The sequence below is a fragment of the Vicugna pacos genome, chromosome 26 (assembly GCF_048564905.1).
Source record: "Vicugna pacos chromosome 26, VicPac4, whole genome shotgun sequence".
NCBI classification, from domain to species: domain Eukaryota; kingdom Metazoa; phylum Chordata; class Mammalia; order Artiodactyla; family Camelidae; genus Vicugna; species Vicugna pacos.
The window spans coordinates 26,879,284-26,900,470 of NC_133012.1; the positions used below are offsets into that span (position 1 = coordinate 26,879,284).

The following is a 21,187-nucleotide window of genomic DNA, read 5'->3' on the forward strand; positions in this document are numbered from 1 at the left end:
CTCCAGAAGCCTGTAGCCAGACTGCCTGCTGGACACTTCTGCTTGGATGTCCAGCAAGCACCTGAAATTGAACATGTCCTGAAACCAGCAAGCCCCATGCCCCTCTGCCCCAGACCCATGTCTCACTCGGTCTCTCCAGCCGCAGTCAGTGGCACCTTCGCCCTGCACTTTGCTCAGAGCAAGAAGGTTGAAGTCATCGCTGGCCTCCTTTCTTCTCTGGAGCCCCGCCTCCTATCCACGAGGAAACAAGAGTGGCAGGTCTTAGCCCCCGTCTAGATTCTAAGAATAATGTACATTTTAAAAATCTTTCACTAGTGAAAGTTTGACAGGTCATATTATATACAATTCAATTATCCAAAACTGTTGAATGTGGATAAATTGAGTAGATAAATTGTTACTGCTTAGTACATGAATCAGAAGTATTATTTTTAATATTTAAAATTTTCTAAATATTGGGCTTCTGTTAAATTAGATTTTAAACATTCTTGATCATAAAAATGGTTGCATATGTAAGCCCTTAAATATTTTGACAATGTATGTAATCTGGAGGTGACACAGCCTCGGAAACGTGGGGCACAGTCACTTTCACTCCACGGGTCAGAGGTCATGGCGACGTAAAGGCGTGTTTGTCGTGCTCTTAGAGAAAAAGACACTGTACTCGCTTGTATTTCAGCGAAATCTTGCTTTGATATTATTTTCTTTAGACTCAAATTGAGAATTGGATAATTCTATCATGTATCTTAAAATTTTTAGATTAAAAAATCACCGACGTTTTCCGTGATCACATTTCACCTCTCTAGAACAGTGTTACAATGTTGGTGATTTGAAGAAGGTATTTGTCTGAAAAGATGTAAGTAACACAGTCGTAGGAATCATCTGAACAGCTACGTTTGTTTGTTTTGGGATAAAGGTGAGATCTTTGGCACTAGCAATATACGACTGAATTGGTGTATAAATGTATATGAGAGACATTAAAAAATGTGTGATGAGATACAGACTTTAGAAGGATAATACCCAGCTGCAGTTCTGTGGGTGTTTCTGTTGGGTACCCTAAGAAGTTGTCATGGAAGGTGCTGATATCCTAAAACAACTCAAAGAGACCTCGGGCCTTTGTGTCTGCCATCGAGTGAGAGCTTTCTTCACCCGGAAGCAGAGGTGGACACTGGTGGCAGGTTTTCTTGAGCCCAGTATTCAAGGCAGCCTTGTCTTTTCCACAGACACGCCGAAGGAGAGAGAGTGAGTAAAGCCAGCCAGCGGACTGGCGTGCCTTCCTTAGGGCCCCGTCTGCTTGCCCTCTTTGATATGGCTGGTAAGTCAGGGACGGGTCCTATTTCCAGGGGGAACTAATTTTGGTGATGCTAACGATGAAGACAGTGACCAACACGCACGGGGGAGTCGCCACATGTCAGCTCGTAGCGTCTCAGGGTTGACGCTACAGCCTAGTCTACAGAGGAGGGAACTGCGTGCATGTAATTGAGTTACGCTGCCCAGGTTCACGCCTTTGCTAAGTGGCAGGCGGGAATCCGCTGCAGGCTTTTTTTCTTAGCGGAACTGTGTCCTGATGAGAGAGGTACCGTTACGTTTCCCCAGGAGCCCCGAATCCTCTCCCTTCTCCTTACCTTTTCTCCGGCTCTCCAAAGACACGGCTGGTGGTGCCATCAAGCAGGCGCCTGACGTCAGGGAGGGACCAGGCCTGCCCGGAAGGCTGAGGGACGAGAGGTCGCACACAGGTGGCGGCTGGGCATGAACTTGGCAGGGGGTGGACGGTCTACAACGCCTGCTCCCTGATCTCCGACTCTTCGTGTCCTGAAGTTTCTCTTTCACTCTGATGGGGAAAATCGACATGTGGCCTGGCCCTCAAAGCGGGGAGGCATCAGAGATAAGCCAGGACTGGGGTTTTCTTTCTTTTTTCCCTCCAACCTTCTCGAGGTATAATTGACAAAAACTGAGTCTATTTAAAAGGCACAATGGGGTGCTTTGATATGTGTGTACACTGTGGAACCGCCACCACAATCGGGCCGATTCACGTTTCGTTCCCTCATGCACTTACCGTGTTGCCAAGTTTATTTGTGTAAGACGAGCACGTCCCGGGGTCTCACGCACAGCGACGCGACGCTGGTCCGCAAGCCTGTGCTGTGTAGCTGCAGTCTGCGGGGCAGGGTGTGGTTCGCTGATAATTTAACTTGATAGAAGGACAGAGTTTAGAGACTCTAGAGGAATCTGTGTTCCTCAGACGACTGTTTTGAAAATCCAGTCATCGTGTTGCCTCACAGATGCGCCGTGATTAATCGTTGCAGTAAAGTCTTCGCTTGACAGCAGACAGGTTGAGATTCAAGTCGCTGCAGAGCTACCTAAGAAAAGTGACTCCCGTGAGACATTCACGATTAGCTTTCAGGCCTGTGAAAAACCGGCTCTGACCAGTGTTCATCTCAGCTGCCTGTGAAACCAGGCACCCTGAGCCCAGGCGGGCGCCGGCAGGTGGACAGGTACCCCAGGTGTCTTCAGAAAGGATCTCATTCACTGGGGACTTATATTCACATTTAACTGACAGGGAGATACACATTTTCTTCTTACTGAGGGAAGTGAAAAATGTATTGCATCTCAGGAAAAAAAAATGGATTATCCTTGAAATCTTAATAACTTCATCAAATTCTTACACTCTTTACAAAGGCAAAAACGGGGAAGACTTGTAAGTAGAAACTACCAGAAGTGGAGCAGTGTCTTCAAGCTTGAGAACTCAGTCTGAAGGTTTTCTCTTCTAAAGGCACTTTTAGACGTATGTTAGAAATTTTATTTAATCTGTATGAGCCTTGGAAATTGTGTAGGCCGTGTTACACGTAAACTTTTGTCAGACCCGTCTTCCTGCAAAGCATACTTTGTGTGTGTGTGTGTGTGTGTGTGTGTGTGTGTGGTGTATAGTAATGTGGACGGCATGTTTAAGTGGTATCTACTATATATGTGGCATTTATCATCTGTGGTATATGAGATATATACTCAAAATTCTCTTGTGTGAATGTTTCTAAAATGCCTTTTTCTCTTTCCCTGACTAGAAACATTTTAAACGTTTTTCAAAGTAGACAACCTACCAATACTTGAAAAGAGATTTAAGCCCATCACAGACTGGAGAACTATGGTGTTGCTAATAGCATTTATGATGCTCGATTTATAAAGAAGAAAAGTATTGAAGTGGCACCAGCCCAGAGACTTCCCAGAGCAGCAGAACAGAAGCCCCACAACTGCTATTCCTCCTGTAAAAAGGAAGGAAAATCTGGTCAATTGGCAACTTTTGATAAATTGCCTACAATGAATCATTGTTTGGGATAAAACTGGTTTTTTTTGTTTGTTTGTTTGTTTTGCAGGAGAAGCCATTTAAATCAATGAGCACAGCTTCAAAGCACATAAGTATTAATGCAAGTGAATTCAGAGATGGGAAGAAAGAAAAATAAAAGGCAGGATGCACAGGAACCGTGAGGATGTCTAAGCTCAGAAATAAAATTCAGGGGAGTCAAAGGACCAAAACAAACTGTGGTCACAGTGTGTTGATAGGAAAAGCAGGTTTGAAGTAAAAATTAAAACGGAGTTAAGAAATAATCTCGCCAGTCCGGTGACTTTTGCTGAGCACAGCTGAGGATTTTAGGTCTGTGGGGAAAAGTGAAATGTGCAGAAAAAGAAATAAATCTGCTAGAAATAAGGTTTTAAAAATGTTTACAGAATGTGCATTTTTCTAAGACAAGCTGTGTTGATTTTATTTTGTTTATTAATATAGGAAAAAGCTTTAAGTGTGTGTTTGCAATTAGGGAATGGGGAGAATGTTGAGTGGTAACATAACAACCATTACCCTTTTAACGTGATAAAGAGCATTTCCTCAAATCCACGGCAAACCTCAGCCATCAGTGGAAAGACATGTTAAATGAATCATTGTCCTTGGCAAAATGCGAGGAAAGCAGATTTCAGAAGATGATCATCTGGCGAAACATAATTTGGTCACTTTTAAATGAGCAATTCTTTACCTGAGTTGAAATATGAAATCAATCCCCATTCTAGACACTACATCAGTTTCACTTTCAGTGAACACGTCTCATTTCATTGGAAGATACATTCTCTCGACATTCCTGGAATGGTCTTTGCTAGCACAAGGGTGCAGTAGGAGTTTAGTGAAGACATTGCTTAAATGTTCAATATTGGGGTCTCTGCATAAAAACAGTCAATGACAAAGTGTAGTATGTTCCGTCCTTCTGTCTCACTTTGTGTGTCAATTCTGTTCATTCAGAAAAGCAGACAGGCGACCGACAGATAGCTTATTGCGCTCCAGGCATTGTTCTGGGTGCTTCAGATCCATCCTGGGTGACTTAGATACGACCCCACCTCGTGAAGCTAACATTCCAGCAGGGAAGAGGGACCTCAAACATAATAAAATGAATCCAAGAAATGTGAAAAATGTGAGTCAAAGCCACTTAAAGTTTTAAATCAAAGTTTAAAAGAATTCTAACATTTGTTCAATTGCTACTTTATAGCTGTTAAAGAACATGAAACATACTTCTCAGAAACACCTCCCACAAAAGAAATCAAGTTGTTTATGGTGTTTATTAATGACTCCTTGAATGTAGAGTCTCGTAAAATTTGTGATCATCACATCACACTTCCACTCGGGTCGAACTATGAAGAATTCAAAGGAGTATCAGGTTTTTGTAATTTACGTACATATGATAGATAATCCATCTTGAAGATGATAAAAAAAAATAGAGCCTCTTTCCTAGCATTCTTTGCTTCCATCCTAAAATAAAATTTAAAATGTTGTTAGCATACTTTGCCACACTGTAAATAGAACACTTGCTAAAACGGAATCAGCAGGACAGATTAGTTAAAATGTTGAAGAAGTTAGATTCATTTCTTCACCAAAGCACACCTGAAAGCAGGACCTGAAGGAAGAGTAAGACAATTGGTAAATAACAACAGGGTGAAGTGTTTTTATTAAAGTAGATTTTGTAAGAATAATGGAAGACAAAGGATGCATTTTTTAAAATCCCAAGAAAAATGTGGGCACCTTTCAACTATAGGAGTCTTCTGTCATTACTGTTTAAGATTGATTTCTCCTAGTAGTAAGATTCCAAATGCTGATGGGAACCTACAGAGATTTAAAATCCAGGTGCATGGACTGAAAACTCCTAGACCGGTTTCCTTTCTCATCCGTAATTCTTCAGTTCAATATGAACATCTGTCTTCACTATTGTTAATAAGAAATGTAAGTTCCATTTCCTTTCTACTTTTTTCCACTTTTGTAGCAAGCCTGAGAGGTTATATATAAAGCGCTCTACTTCTTAAACTCTGCAATACTTAACGGCTTTTAAGACAATACGCTCCATCTCAGGTTTTAGTTGGGTAGTTACATCCAGGCTAGAAATAGTTGTCTTTCTCATTTTTCAAGAGCGCCAAACAGAACGATCTAAGCAGCGTGTTGATAATACCTTTCAGTATTTTAAAAGCCCGTATGTTGTGAAATATCTGTCATATGCAATTTCTAATTATAACTAATTATAGATTGTTAGTAATGAGTGTGTGTGTGTGTGTGTATATATATACATATAATTTTTTTTTCTTCCTTAGTGAATTTCCCTGAATATGTTCTGGCCAATTTTAAAAATGTGAATGTTGTCTTTCGTTTGCTTCTTTTGTGTGTGTGTGTGGGGGGGAGGGTTGCTAATTAATGATTTACTCTCTAATTTGCCAAATGTATTTAATGTTTTAAGTTGCATATCTGCTTGTCATTCTGGCACTAGGCTGCCTCCTGACATGCGTGTAGAGCACAGTTCCACCCTGGTTCTGCCCCGCGGGACACTGATAATTCCACAGGGTGAGGTCAGAGAGGCACGGGAAGGGACCTGTCATTCCAAGCTGAGACACGCCCCCAGCGAGAAGGAGTTACGGTGCCCTGAGAGCAGAGGTCAAGCGTGACCGAAGTGCTTGGTGGGATGGTAGTGGCTGGGGCATCCTGTCCGAGAACTGTTTCCTGGTTTGTGACATTTGACCTGAGAGCTGAAATTGTTCAACCTCTTAGCACAGAAACTTTGCCTATGAGTAAAATGTGTAACTACAGCTTCTATTTTTGTTCTTTCGTTTTCAAATCAGACATTGTCGTTGAGTTACACACAGTCAAGTTTGAAATTTCAATTTAAATAAATAGCCTGGAAATAATGCCATGATGAATGCAAACACTTAGAAGTGCCTATACAATACTATGAAAATGCCTGTGAGGCGTGTGGGTAACACACAGAATCACTGTTGATACTTACTGTGGTTTTCTGTCTATTTAATTGAAAGGGACGCTTCATTTTAGTTGAAGGTCAGTGAAAATAAATATGTAATTATTTTCCCCCTTTGAGTTCACCAACCTTGCGAATTGTACTCATGAGGACTTCAGTTAAGTCATCCTGATGAAGAAGATGGATTGTCCCTCTGAGCTCAGCTGACGTAAATAAAGAACCTCCACAGTCTTGACTCTGTCTCTAGATGGTCTCACATACCCAGCACTGGGATGTTCTTAGTAATCTGACTTATGTTTATCTTTCCTCGCAAGACCAACATCGAATGTAGAGGTCCAACTCCCCATGCCATTCAAAATCCTACATAAAACACTTTTTTTTCTAGACAAATTCCGGAAACTTAGTTTCCAAGATTATCAAATTGTAGGAGAGACTCCCAGATTATATTTTATTTCAAAGTAGATGTGACCAATTGAAAAACTACCTGAAGTTTCAAAAACAGTGGAAGACGCCAAGTCCTCTTAAAGAGAAATCGTATTTTACTCTCGAAGACAATTGTTTCGTTATTTTAACCACGTGACACGCAAGCTTGAAAACAAGGGTACTTAATCACTATAGTAGCATTTCTTGGGATCTCAAGGCGTACTGAGTGATACTCTAGATGGTTCAAACCTTACGGAATTCTGCAAGGTCAAGTGAACGAGCCCAGTGTTACAGAGGTGGAGACCAAGGCTCCAAGCTTTCCAAGTACAGTGGTGAGACTCTGACTTAATGTGAAAGCGTTTGCTGGAAGCCACACCTCAGCGCCTGCAGTTAATTCTGTTGTACAAAAGAACAAAGTGGGCAGTGGCGCTCGGCACTGCACAAAACCCCTTCTCCACTGGGAGTGTATTTTGCAAGCAAAGGCTTCCTGGAGGAGACCCTGGAAATGCCTGGAAGCCATTCTGTCTCCGTTCCAGGTCCCTCCAGCAAGTTCTAAACATCAAGAGTCCTGAAAGCTGCCCTCCCTTGTCAATGACGCGTTTACATTTATTTTTACTTCGCCGAAGCGCTTTGTGTGTAGCCCCTCGTCTGGCCGGCCGCTCTGCTCTGTCTCCGAGCTCCCGGGCTGGATGCGGCGATGGGTTACGGAGACCCAGGGTGCGGCAGGCGGGTCTGGGGTTTCTTCCTCCTGCCTGCCACTCCTCAGGAAACTGTTCGAGTCCCTCCAGGATCTCCGTGGGGAGAGTTCTCTCTTTGCTCTCTTTTCTCACCTCACTGCGAGGAGATGCCATCTGTCCTTTTGGACTGAACATCTTACTTGTGTGCATCATACTCTCAAGTGCATAGGAGTCTTGCCTTCGGGCCCCAGAGAAGCAGGTGTTTCTCCAGAATTATCTTTGCCCTTGGATGCTGCTTTTTCTTTTAACCAGACATGGTGACTTCTACCTCACCTGCTCTCCCGCTCAGTCCATGTGCTGAGCAGCTGCTCAGCACGACCACGCGTTAGGGGTGCTCTCTGACCTCCTCTTTGCTTGTCTCTCCCCTCCAATTGTCCGCCCACAATCCTGGCGTTTTCTGCCGCCAGAAGATATCTCAACAGGCTTGAAGTCTATCCATCTCAATGACCAGTGACCTCTTCATTGACCCCCAAATTCATTCACTGCAGGAAATGTTCATTCAAAGCCTGCTGACCAAGACCAGATACTGTTCTGGCCGCAAGGGACAGGGCGCTGAGCGGACGCAGCCGCGGCCTCCGTGGGAGCCTGCGAGGCGCCCTCCCCGGCGCCCTCTGCGTGAGCGCAGCAGTGACTCTCGGGGGGCGGGGAATGTGACGTCGGCTCTTTGTTCTCTGTGTGAAGTTCTGCTACTTTCTCATGATTCTATCTTCTCATTTCTTTGAACATAACAACGTAGAATCTCAGTGCCTTGGAGTCATCTGACTGACTAGGTTTCAGGTAGGTTGAAATGCATTATCAGCAAGTGAATCACACCCCAAACTGCACAGCATTTCAGCTGTTCTTTAAGGAGTTAGAGGACTTGACGTGGGTAATACGAGCTCTCACTTCATCCTGATTATTTAAATTAAGTGCCATTTGGAGAACTGTCTTGGTATAATATTCTCTTCTCTGTCAGTTACAACATGATTGTTTCAAAACGACTCGCATTGTTGCCTGTTCTCAAAATGTGTTGGTAGCAAAAAGGTTTAGGATTTCAAATGTCAGTCAGCCTAGGAAATATGCCAGGCTTCACCGTTTGAGATCAGAAAAACAACAAAAAAATTAGATCAACTTTTGAAAAAAATCTAAGAAACTTAGACAAATATCTTAACAGAATTTTTTTTAATTTGGCAACAATATGGTTTAAGAACCATTAAGATTTTGATAAGCATGGCTTTTTCTCTTTTCATGGGAAGCATAGAAGCTAGTCATTTGATAAGGCAAAAACATGATTCTCATTTAAAAGTATATTATCTAAATATTTTTCTACTAACTTTTAAAATACTTCGGTTAGTTCTGGAAATGATGGAGCAAATAATAAGTTAATCCTTAATAGATGATCAAAGAGGATTCAGAATCTTAAAGTAATGGATAGTTTTGAAATAAGGAATGTACCAGAAATTTAGCTTTTATCTACACATCACTTCATGAGGTATAGTTTTAATTAATAGCATTATGCTTGTAGGGTACTGATGAAGATTGAATTTCCCAAAACGCACAGGACATTGACATGCATATGATCATTAAAGATTCTTCATGTAATATACATTGTCCATTTTACTTGAACATTTATTTTAGTAATTTTTTCATGTGTTAATGCTTGCGACGACTTGCTGGTTAAGCTTTATAAGATATCTTTTCAGGGTGACTTGCTATTTTTACAAAAAGTGTACACATCCTAACCATCTATTTACATGACACTACAACTTCCCCGATTTTATAAAAAAGAAAGTGTTGGTAGTTCAGCAGCCCCTGGCCCAGTGTATCAAAACTAAAAGAGATTTCCTCTCCGTATTTTAAATACTTAAGCATTATTTACATTGGAAAGTAATCTTATTTATCTCTTAGTTTCCTTAGAATGCCTCACCCAGTGCCTGACAAGCATTCAGAGCTTCATAATCGTCTGTTGAATAAAGGAAAACACCTGGGGTCAGTTTTGTCATTGCCCTGCATCTCTCACTCTTTCCAGTGATCTTTTGCTTTGCTAAACGGGCAGAGCAGGCTGGCGGGTGATGAGAGGGCGGGGCTGGCGGGTGATGAGAGGGCGGGGCTGGCGGGTGATGAGAGGGCGGGGCTGGCGGGTGATGAGAGGGCGGGGCATTTCACTTCATGACGTTTGCACCTAGTTGCTGTGGGACAGCGTGGTTGGTCATAGGTCATTCGACTGGATGTTCTGTTTCAACTTTGTCTGGGTTTCATTTCTTCAGTCTTTGCATAATGACTCACTCATTTAGAAGGCCCACGTACGAACAAGTATCTGGATGGTCAGCATTCATTTCTGCTTATTTTCTCTTTCTATTCTCATTAAAAAAAAAATTTAACCAATGGGAGTTGTGGTATCAAGTTCTGGAGAGCTTTATCTCCAACGGGTATTTAAACTCCCTCCCACAATTTAGTGACTACCACCCAGGTAGAAATGGTGAAAAGAAAGCTCTTTGGTGCTTACTCCCCCTCCTGGCCGAGTTCCATATTACAGTCTGAGGTCATCGTGTTGCAAACCCCTGTGATTTACGGCAAGCCCCTAGCCCACGGCGGTACCCCCAACTTTCTGTTAGTTCCTTGTTTCTGTCCCTGTTCTTCTCATTAAAAATGATTTAGTATTGTGGTGTACGACCGGTGCTAAAACAGCATAGTATTAGACATCTCGAGATATGTGATTACAGGGTGGGCAACAAAGAATTATTGTTAATTTCATTAATTTAATGATTACATTCTGGTTTTGCAAGAAAATGTTCAGCTTTTAGAGATGAGTGTTGATGTGTGTAGGGGTAGAAGACCATGATATTTCGTATTTGCTGTAAGATACAGTATAAAAATAAAGAAAAATAGAAGCTTGAATCAAATGTAACCAGATTTTCAACAACAAAAACAATTAATTCAGAGCAACAGACATATGGGATTCACTATCCTAGTCATTCTGATTTGGGGCCTGTCTGATTTATTTTTCAAATTAAAGTTTAAAAGCATGTGCTTCAGTGTCATCATTAGAAAACTTCCACCGCTACTCCCACGTAGGCATGACACTCATGCACATCTGGGACTAGAGGAAGTCATGCGACTAGGAGCAAAGGTGGGAACATGAGAAAACACAAACAGTGGGATGTGTCTGACTTTGAGAGTCATGTGGAGAATGTGATGGATTTCAAAGCCCAGGGAGCCGAGCATCTCAAATTAGGATCAGCGCACAGCTACATTGTCAAACCCGGAGTGAGAGGAGCTTAGCTTATGAGCAGACGAACTGATGTGCGAGAACAGGGCCAGTGACTGGGGGACAGGGGACAGGGAAGCCCAGGGCACTGACTCCATCCAAAGCCCAGGCTCTCAGCCACTATGCCGGCTTCCTCCTTGTCTCACTGGGTATGAATTTATACTTTGTTTTCCTGTTAGACATTACAAAATTTAAACTTCTATGTGGTTTCATGACATTCACTTAAACAAATCCACAGCAACCAAAATCCTCTTAGAGTAACTTTCAAGAGGATTTTGAGAGCAGATTAGAAGTTGATTTAAAAGATGCCGAGGCTCATGACAATAATAGTGACAGTTACGGGGGCGTCGTTCTGTGTCAGGAAGGACACTGAACCCTTTCCCACCGTGCTACCTAATGCTCACAGCAAATCTACACACATACGTGCTTTTTTAAGGAATGTTTTGTTGAACTGCATCCATGTTTGATGGAAAGCGATCCTGTGTAGTCTATGCAACTGATGAGTTTGGAGCTAACTGTCCACCCGTGAAACCAAGTGGACATAAACATCAGCTCCCATTTTCCAGATGAGAACAATACAATGCAGAGAAGTTAAATGACTGTCCCGCGTTCTCTCGGGTAATTAGCAGGAAGTGAGGTCAAGCCAGAGATGCCCACGGCCAGAGCCCGCGCTCACAGCCAGCGAGCTGTAGCTCTTCTGGACCAAGAAGAACAGCCCTAGAACAAGGCTGAGAGCTGCCCTGCCCGTCGCCCTAGCCAGCGCTGGAGAGTTACCCTTCCTGTTCTTGGTTTTTCTTTTTCTTTGTTTTTTACGTGAATCTCTCAATTAACCACATTTTCCGTGGTTAACTGCTAGGCGTTTCAATGACTGCAACTGTGCATACTCACTCTCCGTCTTATTTTGCTCTGTGTTATTTTTCTCTCTTAAGCATCGCCCTCAACTGTATAGACTCGACCTCACAGAAGTCCTCCCTCCAACCGTGAAGTCTCTGTGTTGCACTGACGTGGCCAAGGCCAGTTACAGGCTGCGTCTCTGCTTCCGTAATGGGTGAGTGCATTGATGTAGAAAGTACGTTTCAGAGTGGAAGAAGCTGCACTTTTTAAAGAGTCTTGTACATCCAGAAGCCTTGGATGCCTACAACTTGGAAAGCTTAATTAGGGTTATATTTGGAAGAACTGGAGGATATATTTTAATTAGATAGCTTTAAAAATATTTCTTCTTACAATGTTATATTCACACGTAAGTCCTCAGGTACTGTATTTATAACTCGCATCAGAGTCAGAAAACGAGAAAATTTCTAGAACACTGAGATGATGGATATTGTGAAATGCTAAATTCTGCTGCTTTCGTCGCCACTGGCAGAAGCTGCACGAAGAGAACATGGTCTCTCTGTCCTGTTTTTTCCACCTTCTTCTGCCTTTATAATGAGTTCAAAATTAAAAAAAAAGATTTAAAATCAATTTATTTTTAAAAAAAATACCATAAATTTAAAGACAAAGAGATTCATATCAGGTAAAGTCAGTTAATATAATTTTACCTAACTGAAAAGTAGCTGAAAAGATAAAACAATAAGTAATAAATAATTAAAACAACTAAAAAAAATAAATAGCTGGAAAAAAAGTGGCATGGCTAAGCCACTTTATGTGAGAAGTCTGCAGCATTCGTGATGAAAGCAAGAGATAGCATTTCCTGGTAATTAAAAATAGTTTTCAGAAAAGTTCTGTGCATGTTGGGGGCGTGTGTGCATGTGTGCCTGCATGTGTGTGTTTTGTGCTTCATAGAAGCAACTGGTAGAGTAATTAGTTCTGAATATCAGACTGAATATTCAAATAAAAGATTCTGAACGGGAGACAGTTTCTCCAGAAAGGAGATAAAATCAGAACTCCCTCCTGATGGCAACATTGTCTCTGTTTCCAAGGAGCAGACGAGTTTAATCTCATCCTCTGTTTTAAAAGTATTTGAAAAAACTAGGAAGGAAAACAAAAAGAAAATACTTTGTTTATTCCAAGAGGTACCTTTTTTTAAGAAAAAAAAGTCAAACTCGCTCAGTCACTGAAGTCAGGCTGTTGTGAAGAGAGTGATAAAGTCTTCAGAACTTTTTCCTTTGATGTTCCCCAATTAAAAGCTTATCCCTGCTTCATCTTTTAATGTCAGGAGGACCAAGATTTGTCTGATCAACACAGGAAGGCGACTCTGCGGATGGAGAAGCTTCTGACCTTACATCACAAAGCCACACTCCTCTGAGGATGGCGATGTCTGGTAGGTGAGTCACTGGAATGATTCTGTGATAACGGGAACGCTACGGAAGCGGCTGGGGAGTTTACCTAACAGCCTCCTTTCCTCAGTGGATCAACTAAGAGGAAAGACTTATCAGTCAGAAGGATGTCATGAGAAAATGCGTAGGAAAAAAACCCCGAAATCTCTGATTATGTGGTCGTGAGTAGAAGGCTGGACTTCGGAGCGCACTTCCGGGTTTAGATCCCATTTCTGCATCTCAGTGGCTATTTGTTGGGACAAATCATTCCTCCTCTTCATGCCTCAGTGCCCTCCAGTGTAGAATGAGGACAGTCCTGGGTTTTGTGAGTATTAAACACACTCATATTTGGAAACTACTTAGCAGAGGACCTGCTCAGTAGCTGCAAAATTCACGTTTTTAATGAAGCATTTCCAATAGCTGGTACTACGTTATCTGCTGTTACGACATGCGTGTGTTGAGATGTCAGACCTTTTCTGTTCTAACTACAGTTGCCTCTTCAGTTCACTTTCTTCCATTAATTCAATTTCTAGTCCATGTTTACCTGTGTGTGTTTGTCTGCTGGCCCTGCAAACACTGACCCCCTATGATGTGATGGAATCTGTGATGAGCTTACGGTTCACTCTTCCTTAAGTAATTTCAGATAGCGTGTTTTGTGAAAGTTCCCGTCTTTCCAGTGTGTTCTGCACATTGCTGGTTACATCTGGATACAACCGAAATGACAGCTCTTCACCTGCCCGCCCGGAGCAGGAGGTCCGTGGCCTGTGTCTGGCCGGGACCGCGGAGGAGGGGCCCCGCCCCTGGCAAGGAGGGGGCCCTGCTTCAGCGGGGAGCGTGGGGAAGACACAGGGCGTGGGGCGCTTGTGTCTGGGTTTGCGCCGTGAACCTGCCTAAAGGCAATCAGCCCGTTAGTCAGCTTCCTCACCTGTCATCCGGCGCTGACGAAAGTTTTGTGAGGAGCAAATAGATAACATACTTTATACAAATCTATGGACTGAGGAGCCATACCAGGGTGACTGTTACCTTTGTAAGCACGTCCTCATTCTTCTTAATATCTGCCGAGTCTCCTCTGAAAGACGAGTTTTGATCATAGAGCTGTTCTGCTGTTAAATTTGGCTGGTTGTTCTGTGTCTATGTACCGGATCCACCGGATCAAAGCACGGGCGTGTCCGCTGAACTGAACTTCAGGAGCAACAGCACGTTTTCCCTGGGTGGCGGGATGGTTGCGCCGCCTGCCGGTGAGGCCGGCTGTCGATGTACATGAGAGCGAGGTTTCTTTCTGTCTGTTTTTCCTTTCCATAATTAAAGATAGAGTTAAAACTGCAACTGTTTCAGGGCAAAGGTAGCAGTGTCTTAAGTTCTCAAGAAAGACTGAAGTCTTAGATTTAAAAAAGTTTTTTAGTTGAAGTGCAGTTGATTTACAGTGTTAGTTTTGTGTTTACAGCCAAGTGACTCAGTTACATTTGTACATACGAGGGCATATTTTCTAAGAGAGCGGACTGTGGGAAAGACACAATTAGGTAGATCACGAGGATGTCCACGGGACAGGGAGGACTCGGGAGGCGAGAAAGGGACCATCATGGTGGAGGGTGCACAGCCACAGCTGTATCAAGGAAGAGTGCCCTGTGAGCCCCCTCTGGGGTGGCACCGTCACGACCCGGCCTCCCTCTGGTCACGCTGTCCCGGCTCCGCTCAGGTGTCCTGTGCTCTCCTGTGCTGCTCCTCATTCTCTGAGCCTCCCACTCTGTTAGCAGGAGAAAACCTTTGCATTTAAAGCCCTGAGTTCCGTTCATGCGTTCCTTCAGGCTGCTTTTGAATGCCTGCTGGGTGTCAGGCACTGGGAACTCTGGGACAGAATAAATGGATGTCATGTGTTGATGGACGTTAGGCTGCTTCCATGGCTTGGCTATTGTAAATAATGCTGCTGTGAACATTGGGGTGCAGGTGTCTTTTTGAATTAGAGCTCCCTCCGGATATATGCCCAGGAGTGGGACTGCTGGATCATAGGGTAAGTCCATTTTTAGTTTTTTGAGGAATCTCCTTGTTGTTTTCCATAATGGCTGCACCAAACTACATTCCCACCAGCAGTGTAGGGGGGTCCCTTTTCTCCGCAGCCTCTCCAGTGTTCATCGTTTGTGGGCTTTTGAATGATGGCCATTCTTACCGGTGTGAGGTGATACCTCACTGCAGTTTTGATTTGAATTTCTCTGATAATTAGCTATAGTCAGCATTTTTTCATGTACCTGTTAGCCATTTGTATGTTTTCATTGGAGAATTGCTTGTTTAGGTCTTCCGCCCATTTATGGAGTGGATTGTTTGTTTTTTGTTGTTAAGTTGTATGAGCTATTTATATATTCAGGAAGTTAAGCCTTTGCCAGTCACATCATTTGCAAATATTTTCTCCCATTCTGTAGGTTGTCGCTTTGTTTTGCTTATGGTTTCCTTTGATGTGCAAAAGCTTGTAAGTTTAATTAGGTCCCATTCTTTAATTTTTCCTTTTATGGAGATCATCATTCTAAGTGAGGTAAGCCAGGAAGAGAAAGGAAAATAGCATATGATGTCACTCATATGTGGAATATAAAAAAAAGAGAAAGAAAGAAAGAAAAGAGAGGACACTAATGAACTCACCTACAAAAGAAACAGACTCTCAGATGTAGTAAATAATCTTACGGTTACCAGGGAAGAGGTGTGCGAAAGGATAAATTTGGGAGTTTCAGATTTGCAAGTGTTAACCACTATATATAAAATTAGATAAAAAAAACCAGATTTCTTCTGTATAGTGCAGAAAACTATATTCAATATCTTATAATAACCTTTAATGAAAAAGAATATGAAAATGAACACATGTATGTATATGCATGACTGAGACGTCATGCTGTACACCAGAAACTGACACATTGTAACTGACTATATTTCAGTAAAAATAAATAAATAGGCGTCACTCCTGCTCTCCTGGAGTTTAGAGTGTAGCTGGAGAAATGGGTACTCGGGTTTCTGGCTAATACTTCTTCAACACTTAATGTGTGTCAGGCACCTTTCCAAGCACTTTATCTGCATTAATTCATTTTATTGTCACCGTGAGCCTTACACAGCATGCTACTTGATCATCAGCACTGTCCGATTTTACAGACAAGGAAACTGAGCCACAGAGGGGTGTACGACTTCCCAAATGCGTATTGCTAGTGAGCAGAAGCACCCAAGCCATCGATGCTTTTAATGTGTTTTAAAGAAATATTCATCCAGTAACCTTACAAATGTACATGTAAGTGTATCATGGCATGTTTTCCATTGCAGGAAAATGTCTAGGCACTTTACTGTGGATGAATATTTATGATATAATTCGAATATCATTTTAATACGGAAAGTAATTTTACATGTTATCTGCCATCCGATCTTTGCAAGCAACCTATCTGGAGAAGGGGCTGATTCATGAATTACAAGACAGCTGGTAAGACTGGAAATGCTGTCTTCTGACTTTAAACCGACAGTTCTTCCTCTGTGGAGTCTACTTAGTCTTGCTTTTAACATCCGAAAAGTACTCATGTTATGCCAGTGCCCAATGGATTAAATGCAGATGAAGCCTTGGCTGCACCTAAGGCTTAATGAGAGAAGTAAGGGCACAGCACAGAGAGAACATGCATTAGAACCTGAAAAGGGCCGCCTGGGACCTAAGCGCTCATTCCATCTGCAGGCCTTGTCATGAGCTTCTCTTCCAAGTGTAAAGATGGCAAACTACGAAATGCCTTTAATGACTCCTTTATAAAGGTAGACCCTCGATAATCAAGGAAGGAGAAAAAAGAAGGAAAAGAAAGGAAGGGAGAAAAAGACAAGAACATCGCCCTGCCCAGACTCCAGGCGCTGACCTCACCACCGCAGCATACTAAACACTTCTCCTCAAAAGCGCACAAATCAGGTGGAGTGACAGGAAACCCCGTTAAAAACCCCTGCTTTGCATAAACATCCAGGAGCCACTCCGGTAGCTGTCCTGCTTTGTCAAGCACAGAAAGCCCTTTTCTTCTCCTCGTTTTTCTCCCCACATATTTATTAGAGTAGACATTGAATTTTATTCTTTCAACTTTTTCAGGATTAGCCTTTTGGATACAGGTTGATAGCCCTCAGGAAATGCATTTTTTTACTGATTAAACGGATGCCAAAAACTACTGCCAGATTATATAGCTCAACAAAAGTAAGGAGCACATTTTGTGTGCCAGACCCTAAGGGTGAAAAGAAAAAGCTCATCCTTACCCCCCAGGAATTCACAGTTAGGAAATGAAATCAATAAACATAATTATACTGCAATATGGTAAGTGCTGGGGTGCAAAGGAAATGCGTTTTATTTTGCTTGTCCAAGTGCAGAGGTCACAGGAGGTGACACTAGCCGAAGAGTGCAATGAAAACCTGCGGCAGATGTCAGGCTGACAGGGGAAGGATGTGTCGGTGCCATTATCTGGGTGAGGAGGAGGATGGACGTGGAGGGCAGGTGGAGACGGTCCAGAGTCTCGGTTGTGGTGGCTGGGAGGACAGGGCAGATAAGGAAGGGGGTGTGTGGAGATCAAAAGAATTGCGTCAGCCGTGCTAGACGTCCTTAGTCCTTCTCCCGCAGGAAACTGAGGGACGAATAATTTTAAATATGAAAGTACATGGCAAGATGTTTATTTTGAAAGCTCACACTCTGAGAGTATGAAAGATGACACTTGACAGGTAGGGAGACAGCTTTGTAAGGAATACGTTCCAGTAAAGAGGCTTCCGGCCACACCTAACCGGGAACCTTGCCTCACATCGGAGTGAATGAAAAGAGGATCATTTTATCAGCCGGAGGAGCAGTGGGCGCCTGGTCAGGGCCCGGGGCCGTTGCTCTCAGCTTTGCCTCCTCGTGCATCAGTTTGACTCCAGACTGGCTTCGCACGAGACGGCAGTGATCGCCTCTGCAGTCAGGGGAGAGAGACCCCCTCTTCCGAGCTCATCGGTTCACACGCCTGCCCTCTGGCTCTGGGCTGGCCGTCTCGTGCTCAGCCCTCAGGGCCGACGGTGGTGGAAGGAAGGGAATTTCCGTCCTGGCTCGGACTGACTGGGATTGACCTCTGCACCTGGACTGACGGTGCCTCTGTAGCTGCACGGCTTCCAGGGGCCGTCGAACAAAGTCAGGGTTTGGTCCAAGAGGGAGAAAATGGATAACGAGTAGGGAACAAAGATTGCCCAGTGACATCTGTAACTAACTAGCCAACGAGCACAGTCTGTGTACACGCACGTGTGCATGTGTGTGTGTGTGTATGCGCACTACATGTATGCGTGCGCCTGCAGTACTAATTAGTGCAGTGCGTGCAGTCGCTTACACATATACACACTACACAGAGTCCTACGTGTGTGCCATGCACACTGAGTTTGTAGCGTTAGCTGTGGTTTATATGCCGCTGTCGGTTATGACGGTGGAACAGCGTAAGAACAGAGCCCTTCAAATAGGTTTCCAACATTTTTCAGGAGCGAAAATGTGCTACGAAAGAAAGTTCGCTCCCTCCAACAAACTTGTTCCTTCACCGCCCTCTACCTCAGGTCCCCCTCCTCCGGTTTCACCATGGCTCACAGGCACGTTCATGCAGGCAGATGTCCTCGTCAGTGCCGACTGCCATGAACTCTAAACAAGAAAATAAGAAGAAGAAGAATTTTAAATTCTTCTTGCAGTGAGAGGAGAATGCATGAAGTCTCTTTCAGCAAGTTTGCCGCCTGTCCTTCCTCACTCTCGTTGCATGCTTGCAGCCAAGGCGAGACCTCTTAGAAAGTTTTCATTGTCATTATTGAAATTTCTCATAGACTTCTTTTTTTTTTCTTTTTTCGTAATTGAAGTATAATCAGTTTACAGTGTTGTGTCAGCTTCTGGTGTACAGCATAATGTTTCAGTCATACGCATACGTGCATGTATTCCTTTTCATATTTTCCATTATCAGTTACTACGGATACTGAATATAGCTCCCTGTGCTGTACAGTCTAAACTTGCTGTTTATCTATTTTATACATAGTCGTTAGTATCTGCAAATATCAAACTCCCAATTTATCCCTTCCCACCCCTTTCCCCCGGAAACCCCAAGTTAGACTTCTGGTAACATTTTATTGTGTTTCCTCACCGGGGTCCTAAGAGTCAGGTCAGCACAGAGCCCCCATGAGGACAAGTCTGTGTTATTACAACTGAGGCGGGAGGCAGGGGGAGCAGGTGGAAAGCTGGGACAGGAGAGCTCGGCCCAATGTCAGGTTCAAAGGGTCAGCCCAACCACAGAGCAGACGGCGGGTAAAAGCTAGACCAGGATCCTCACATTTGAGTCCCAAGTAAGAGCTTCATTCTGAGGGAGCTGGCTTCACTGGGACGCTGGTGAAGCGGGGAGCGTGTCGGTCATTGCTGAGCCATGGATAACTAGAATGTCTGCTGAATTTCCTTCTCTTCCTGAAAGTGATGTGTTTCAGGACCACTTGACAGAAGTCTAGTTTGCTCCTTTCCAGTGTATCCACCCAAGGCCACGGAGGGCCATGTCTGCAGACGTCCGTATTTACATAACGAGATGAGCACAAACAGATTAGGCTGGATTCGACCGTAAGATGTGAAATGAAACACTGGGGTCAGGCAGTGAAATTAGCCACTCCAAATTAGAAGCCATGCCAAGCCACCCCTGCTCCCCTGGGGCCAGAAGTTGGCTTGTGTTACGTTTGTCCCCCATAAACAGAATGAACGTATTTCTAGGTTTATTTCAGTTGAGGATGGGTTCCTGGGGAGAAAAGAGAAGAGGGAAAAAAAGCCAAGAACATTCTTTGTGACGCCTCCCAGAAGACCCACTGGGGACAGTCTTTGAGTCTGAGGAGGAAGGTAGCGTTTTAATTAACCTCAAGCTAAATCTCTTATATCCAAAAGTGACCAAAAAGCTGCAGATTTGAAAGTATCAAGTTTTCGGAGTTTGTTACCATTTTATGAATTCTCTCAGAAATGTAAAATTTATTTTGTTTGTGAATATGTATCCAGAAACCTTGTGGTGCGTGTAGACATAAGGCTGCCCCGTATGGAGCGAACGCACCCCTGCTGAAAGGCGTGGAGGGACCCAGCCACACAGAGGTTTGAATCCCGCTGAGGAGAAAGAATGTTATCCTGTAAGTTAGCACTTAACCATATGTGTAGATTAAAATTGAAAAGGAATAGAATTTTAAGACTATGGAAACCTCGAGTTCATTTAATCCACGCCTCTGCCTTCAGCTAGGAGCATATATTGCTTCTTCAACCAAAGATCTCCACAGAGCTCCCCAGGAGAGTCAGTCACAACTGAGAGAACTCACTCCACATGAAATCTGAGCCCCAGCATGGCTCACGCCTGAAGCCACCGCCCCTCACTCAGAGCGCAGGTCGCCTGACCCTTTGCTTCTATGATCTGTTTCTGCAGGACACTTCACCCTTGTCTGCTTGGTTTGTTTGCTTGTTTTTTATACAACGTTCTCCTGACATCAAATGTGTGGGATTTTCTTCACACCAACAAACGATTCTCCAAGTCCCTGGACACCTGAATGTCCTACAGTTTAATTCATTTCAGACACGAACTCATGGAGTTTACATCAGATTCCACAAGTTAAGGGCTCAGTCCTACAAGGTCGCTCCCACTTCAGGTGCCAGTCACGGGTCTGGAGCACCTGCTGTCTGACCAGCCATAAATCAGCAGTTCCCGCAACCTGCTTTTTGGGTTTGATAATTTGCTGGAATGGCTCATGGAACTCAGGGAAACAGTTAACTTACTTTTACTGGTTTATTATAAAGACTATTGTAAAGGATACAAATGAACAGCCAGGTGAAGAGGTGCACAGGGTGAAGTGTGGAGAGGCCCCGTGCACAGGTGCGGGGCTGTGGCCCCCCCGGCCCCTGCACGTGGGTGTGTCCACCATCCTCCTGTGCTCAGGGCCTGGTGCAGAGGGCCGACAGCATCGCTGGCGCTGGTGGGTGACTCAGTCTCCAGCCCCTCCCCTCTTCCTCACCCTAACCATAAATCAGGAAGTTAAATTCAAACAACAGATAATATTTCACACACATCAGGAATGAAGGAAAAAGTGAAACTATTATAATTCTCAGAGCTAACAACATGTGGAGAAACTGCAGCATAAAATGACATTGACTCTGGTGAGACAAAATTGACTGACAATGGCAAAAATGTTAAAGGTATGCAGAACTGCTAAGAATTTTCACAGCTAAGTATCTACTAAAGATAATCTTTTGGTCATACATTCAAAAAAAAATCCAAACAT

General features: G+C 43.5%; 1 protein-coding gene across 1 annotated transcript in view; it reads left to right on the forward strand.

Moving 5' to 3' along the window:
* The window catches only part of CSMD1 (CUB and Sushi multiple domains 1), a 1,700,362-nt gene that overhangs the window by 310,239 nt on the left and 1,368,936 nt on the right, over positions 1–21,187 (forward strand). Inside the window, exon 3 of the mRNA XM_072950557.1 lies at positions 12,823–12,931. Coding sequence (XP_072806658.1) covers positions 12,915–12,931 — 17 coding nt within the window. The 5' untranslated portion in view covers positions 12,823–12,914. The remainder of the gene's footprint in view (positions 1–12,822; positions 12,932–21,187) is intronic.